The sequence below is a fragment of the Terrapene carolina genome, unplaced genomic scaffold (genome assembly GCF_002925995.2).
Source record: "Terrapene carolina triunguis isolate 2854851 unplaced genomic scaffold, T_m_triunguis-2.0 Scaffold69, whole genome shotgun sequence".
NCBI classification, from domain to species: Eukaryota; Metazoa; Chordata; order Testudines; family Emydidae; genus Terrapene; species Terrapene triunguis.
Genome location: NW_020664420.1, coordinates 62,799,658 through 62,805,657, shown reverse-complemented (window position 1 = coordinate 62,805,657; position 6,000 = coordinate 62,799,658). Strand labels below are relative to the sequence as shown.

Here is a 6,000-nt window from a genome sequence, read left to right as displayed (position 1 = left end):
GGACACAAAGGAAGAACAGAAACAAGTACGTGTGAAAGGCCAAGTTCTGTCCAGCAAGCGTATCCTCACAGAAGACAGAGGAGGAAAAGGTGCAAGTCAGGGCAGAATGGGACCCTGTGGATTTAGTTTTGAGTTCTACTGACTGCAAGTCATTCTAAAATGAGTTCGAGCATGATGGAGAGGAGAGAACATCGGCAGACAACTGGAGAGAAGAAGAGAACTACAAAGATGAGGTCAAACTAGTAGACTTGAAATTTGTAATTCTTTTAAGCACAGAAGCTCCAAGATTTCAACATTGCTGGGATAGAGAAAATGGGTGTCCTCTGAGAATTACTTTAATTGCTATACTACAGCAAAGTACTAGAAAATAAAGACTGAGTGTTCCAACAACTTTACATCAGAGCAGGTTCAAAGTTTAGTGTGTTAGTATACAGCCAACACAAAAATATTTCAAAGTTTAAAAAAAAAAAAAAAAAAAAAAAGAATGCCCTCTAATGCAACAGCAGGAACTAGTGAACCAAACACTGGAAAGGTACTTTCGTGAATAAAGGCGGAACTGCATTTAAAGTGCGACAATTCACTATGCCACTTCCATACTGCAAAGAGAATGAACCCTTCCAAATCATCTTTCAGTCCCTGCATTGCTTTAAAAATAAAAAAATAAAAACACCTGAGAACGAGTAAGGCTGGATTAGAAACCCACTCAACTGCAAAAGGTCAGTCTTTGATTTTTGTTCATCCATAATAGGTTTGCTGTCAGAGGTCAAAACTTTTCATTATGGCATCATGGTCAAACTTGAAGCTCAAGAAAGCTCTTGATGAGAAAGTGATTTTGTAATGACCATTACATGCCACAGAGTGTGCCTCTGTATGTTCCAGCAGGTCTTCAATGGAGAAACACACATCATACGCTGCTGCATCTGCTTAAAAAAAAAAAAAAAAGACAAAAATATTTTCTACAGTTGAAAGTTAAGTGGTATTGATCAATGAAGAGGTCATTGAAAATATGCTACTATTTAGGTTTAAAAAGCTGTACATGTTCAATTAGCATTTACTCACACTGGCAATTTTATCAGTTTGGTCATCATTTCAAACAAAAAGCGTAGCAAGGAATTCCTTATCTTTATTGGCCACCTAGTGGTCAAAACAAGTTTTGTAGGAGTTACATTAGCAGTTTTTACCCAAATGGTTAATTCTCTTCTGTAAAGCACAGGTTAGGGCAATAATTTTTTGCCAAGGTCCAAATTTCTTGGTCAAGGTATAGTCAAGGTCCAGACTCCAGAGAAAACAACCAGTAAATAAAAAGAGTTTGCAGTCCATTCAAAAGCATCTGGTGATCTGGATTTGGCCCGCCATCTGCCTATTGACTACCCCTGAGTTAGGGTGACAAACTGCTTGGACACAGTCCCATTCCAAAGTGGAGACTGGAGAAGGGGCTGGAGAGCCCCTCGGGGGCCTTAAGTCGGGTGGTGGCAATTTCAGAACAGCCCTTGCACCATCAGCAGCATCAGATGCTCCAGCTCCTATACTACCATGAGAAGCCTTTTCAGTGACCTATTCAAATGGTCACCACCATGGCATGCCTCCCTGAGGCCCAGCCCAGATATACAGTGCTTTACTTTCTGCATCAACGGTGATCTATGAGCAATTGTAAATTCCACCATCCTACAGATTTCACAACTAAGGTAAGGCATCTTAAACCTTCATTTAATAAAAGGTTTCCCTTTTCGGCATGTACTGTAATAAGTTGATGCAGTCTCAAAAATTGTTTCAAGTGAAAAATTAGTATGTTCACATACAAATGAAAATTAATATACTTGCCTGTTTCAAAGTTATCCTGAAGTCTTCTTGGATTAAGTTTTTTTTCACATTTCTGATTAAGAAAATGAGCATACATTATACTCTTCAAAATACGTGCCTTAATTTTAACAGTACTCAAGGAAATAAATGTAATTAATGGTATTTTATGGTGACTGAATAAGTTAATGTCATGGGATTTAGGGTCTGTTGAGGCAGAACTTGATCCCATTGTGCCATGGATATAGGTTTGAAGCCTACACCTCAAACTGTAGCCAGGCAGAAAGTAGGGGAGTGACTAGGCATATACTTTACATTTTCAAACACAGTGGCTTTGCCATACCAGAGTAAAATATTTATACACATTTTTAAGCAGCAGATATTTTGCCATTGCAATGTACAATACTAGACCACTCTCTGTCAAATACCTGGAATATTGCAGGAAGGATCACTTTAATATGCATTAGAATTCAATTACTAAATGCGAATTGGATAAATTATATTATTCAATGCTCTGCAAGTGTACATGTATATGGGATGAGAAACGTCAACTGCAGTTCGTACATTGAACACTATGGTTAAGATCTCTTTTCATGGACATGCAATTTAACATTCCATCACCAAAACCTTAGTTTGCGCACACAGTTAAATGTCACCAAAATTTGTTAATGCAAGAACTATTGCTGTCAATCTTACCAATGTATGGTTCTGTTTCGTTGGCTGACTGTGGACCCCATTTGTCCTCTTCTTTTGGTTAGAAGTGTCTTGATATTGCTTTCTACCATTACCCCTCATGTTCTGAGTCAGCCACACCCAAAAAAGGTAATACAAATAAAAGTTAAGTGCTAGTGTCATATTCCACTACATTATGATACCACTTATATAGCAACTGTCATCCAAGTACCTCAAATCATTTTAAGAATTAGAAACTGAGGCACAAGAAAGTTATAGCTACTGTTCAAGGTTACTCGGCAAGCCAGTGGCAGAGGTGGGAAAAGACTCTCCATCTGTTGATACCCAGTTCCCTGGTCTAATCACTAGACAATGCTATTTCCATGATATAATGAAGTCCCATCACTTAAAGAAATAAACCCAAGAGTCTCTCCCCCTACAAAAAAAAATAATAATTAAGTGAGTCTGAACAAAGCACTACCACTGATTTTAAGGGTCCAAACAAATCAAACCTACCTTTATTTTTAGAGCTTCAGACATCTCAGAATGATTGTTATATGGCTTCTGTTGCTGTGGTTGTCTGTACTTTGTCCACTGGTCTCCTGGAGAGCCATCTGTAAACACCTGCTGGCTATAACGAAGTTTGGATCTATCCCATTAAAAAAAAAGTTTTATCTGCAAAAGAACTTTGATTCAAGACTATTATGATCAGAACAGAAATACACATTGTTCTGCTTCTCCAGACAATCTTACAAGGTAAGCTAAAGCAGAGAAACATTGGATCTTAAACTTAATATTCTCTCCACTCACTAAACTGGTTTTGCTTATTGGGGAAGAGTTATGCACAAAGGGGAAAAAATATGACTTCATAAAGCAACAGTATGTGACAAGTAAAAGACAGTTACCTTTTCCGCAACTGGTGTTCTCCAAGATGTGTTGCTCATATCTATTCCACAATAGGTGTGCGTGCTTGCCACGTGCACCGGTGCCAGAAGTTTTTCCCTAGCAGTACCCATAAGGGAGCGACCCAGAGACCCCTGGAGTGGCGCCTCCATGGCGCGGTATAAGGGGCGCTGCACGCTTCCCCCATCCTCAGTTCCTTGTTGCCAGACAACTCTGACAGAGGGTAAGGAGGGAGGGATGTGGAATAGACATGAGCAACACACATCTCGAAGAACACCAGTTACAGAAAAGGTAGCTGTCTTTTCTTCTTCGAGTGATTGCTCATGTGTATTCCACAATAAGTGATTCCAAGCTATATCTGTTGGAGGTGGGTAGGAATTCACAAATTCTTGGGACGAAGCACAGCCCTGCCGAACCCGGCATCATCCCTGGTCTGGGAGACGATCGCATAGTGCAAAGTGAATGTGTGAACTGAAGACCACGTGGCAGCCCTACAAGTGTCCTGAATGGGGACGTGGGCCAAAAAGGCAGTCGACGAAGAGGAGTGCTAGGCAGAGACGGGCTCCACCTAATGAAGTTAGGGAAGAGCATCTTCGCAAGCAGGCTGGCTAACCTAGTGAGGAGGGCTTTAAACTAGGTTCACAGGGGGAAGGAGACCAAAGCCCTGAGGTAAGTGGGGAAATGGGATACCAGGAGGAAGCACGAGCAGGAGAGTGCAAGAGGGGAGGACTCCTGTCTCAGACTGAGAAAGCGGGACAATCAGCGAGTTATCTTAAGTGCCTATACACAAATGCAAAAAGCCTGGGAAACAAGCAGGGAGAACTGGAAGTCCTGGCACAGTCAGTGAACTATGATGTGATTGGAATAACAGAGACTTGGTGGGATAACTCACATGACTGGAGTACTGTCATGGATGGATATAAACTGTTCAGGAAGGACAGGCAGGGCAGAAAAGGTGGGGGAGTTGCATTGTATGTAAGAGAGGAGTATGACTGCTCAGAGCTCCAGTATGAAACTGCAGAAAAACCTGAGAGTCTCTGGATTAAGTTTAGAAGTGTGAGCAACAAGGGTGATGTCGTGGTGGGAGTCTGCTACAGACCACCGGGCCAGGGGGACGAGGCTTTCTTCGGGCAACTAGCAGAAGTTACTAGATCGCAGGCCCTGGTTCTCATGGGAGACTTTAATCACCCTGATATCTGCTGGGAGAGCAATACAGCGGTGCACAGACAATCCAGGAAGTTTTTGGAAAGTGTAGGGGACAATTTCCTGGTGCAAGTGCTGGAGGAACCAACTAGGGGCAGAGCTCTTCTAGACCTGCTGCTCACAAACAGGGAAGAATTAGTAGGGGAAGCAAAAGTGGATGGGAACCTGGGAGGCAGTGACCATGAGATGGTTGAGTTCAGGATCCTGACACAAGGAAGAAAGGACAGCAGCAGAATATGAACCCTGGACTTCAGAAAAGCAGACTTTGACTCCCTCAGGGAACAGATGGGCAGGATCCCCTGGGAGAATAACATGAGGGGAAAAAGGAATCCAGAAGAGCTGGCTGTATTTTCAAGAATCCTTATTGAGGTTGCAGGAACAAACCATCCTGATGTGTAGAAAGAACAGTAAATATGGCAGATGACCAGATTGGCTTAACAGTGAAATCCTTGCTGATCTTAAACACAAAAAAGAAGCTTACAAGAAGTGGAAGATTGGACAAATGACCAGGGAGGAGTATAAAAATATTGTTCAGGCATGCAGGAGTGAAATCAGGAAGGCCAAATCACACTTGGAGTTGCAGCTAGCAAGAGATGTTAAGAGTAACAAGAAGGGTTTCTTCAGGTATGTAAGCAACAAGAAGGTGGTCAAGGAAAGTGTGGGCCCCTTACTGAATGAGGGAGGCAACCTAGTGACCGAGGATGTGGAAAAAGCTAATGTACTCAATGCTTTTTTTTGCCTCTGTCTTCACAAACAAGGTCAGTTCCGACTGCTGCACTGGGCAGCACAGTATGGGGAGGAGGTGACCAGCCCTCTGTGGAAAAAGAAGTGGTTCGGGACTATTTAGAAAAACTGGATGAGCACAAGTCCATGGGGCCGGATGCGCTGCATCCGAGGGTGCTAAAGGAGTTGGCGGATGTGATTGCAGAGCCATTGGCCATTATCTTTGAAAACTCATGGCGATCGGGGGAGGTTCCGGATGACTGGGAAAAGGCTAATGTAGTGCCCATCTTTAAAAAAGGGAAGGAGGAGGATCCGGGGAACTACAGGCCAGTCAGCCTCACCTCAGTCCCTGGAAAAATCATGGAGCAGGTCCTCAAGGAATCAATTCTGAAGCACTTAGAGGAGAGGAAAGTGATCAGGAACAGTCAACATGGATTCACCAAGGGCAAGTCATGCCTGACTAACCTAATTGCCTTTTATGATGAGATAACTGGCTCTGTGGATGAAGGGAAAGCAGTGGATGTGTTATTCCTTGACTTTAGCAAAGCTTTTGATACGGTCTCCACAGTATTCTTGCCAGCAAGTTAAAGAAGTATGGGCTGGATGAATGGACTATAAGGTGGATAGAAAGCTGGCTAGACTGTCGGGCTCAACGGGTAGTGATCAATGGCTCCATGTCTAGTTGGCAGCCGGTATCAAGCG

General features: G+C 42.8%; 1 protein-coding gene across 1 annotated transcript in view; it reads right to left on the bottom strand.

Annotated features, from left to right (window-relative positions):
* Positions 1–457: 457 nt before the first annotated feature.
* DCP2 (decapping mRNA 2) overlaps positions 458–6,000 on the bottom strand; it is a 28,112-nt gene continuing 22,569 nt past the window's right edge. The window contains exons 8-11 of the mRNA XM_024219751.2: positions 2,986–3,118; positions 2,494–2,595; positions 1,822–1,873; positions 458–920 (exon numbers count right to left, since the gene is read on the bottom strand). Coding sequence (XP_024075519.1) covers positions 757–920; positions 1,822–1,873; positions 2,494–2,595; positions 2,986–3,118 — 451 coding nt within the window. The 3' untranslated portion in view covers positions 458–756. The remainder of the gene's footprint in view (positions 921–1,821; positions 1,874–2,493; positions 2,596–2,985; positions 3,119–6,000) is intronic.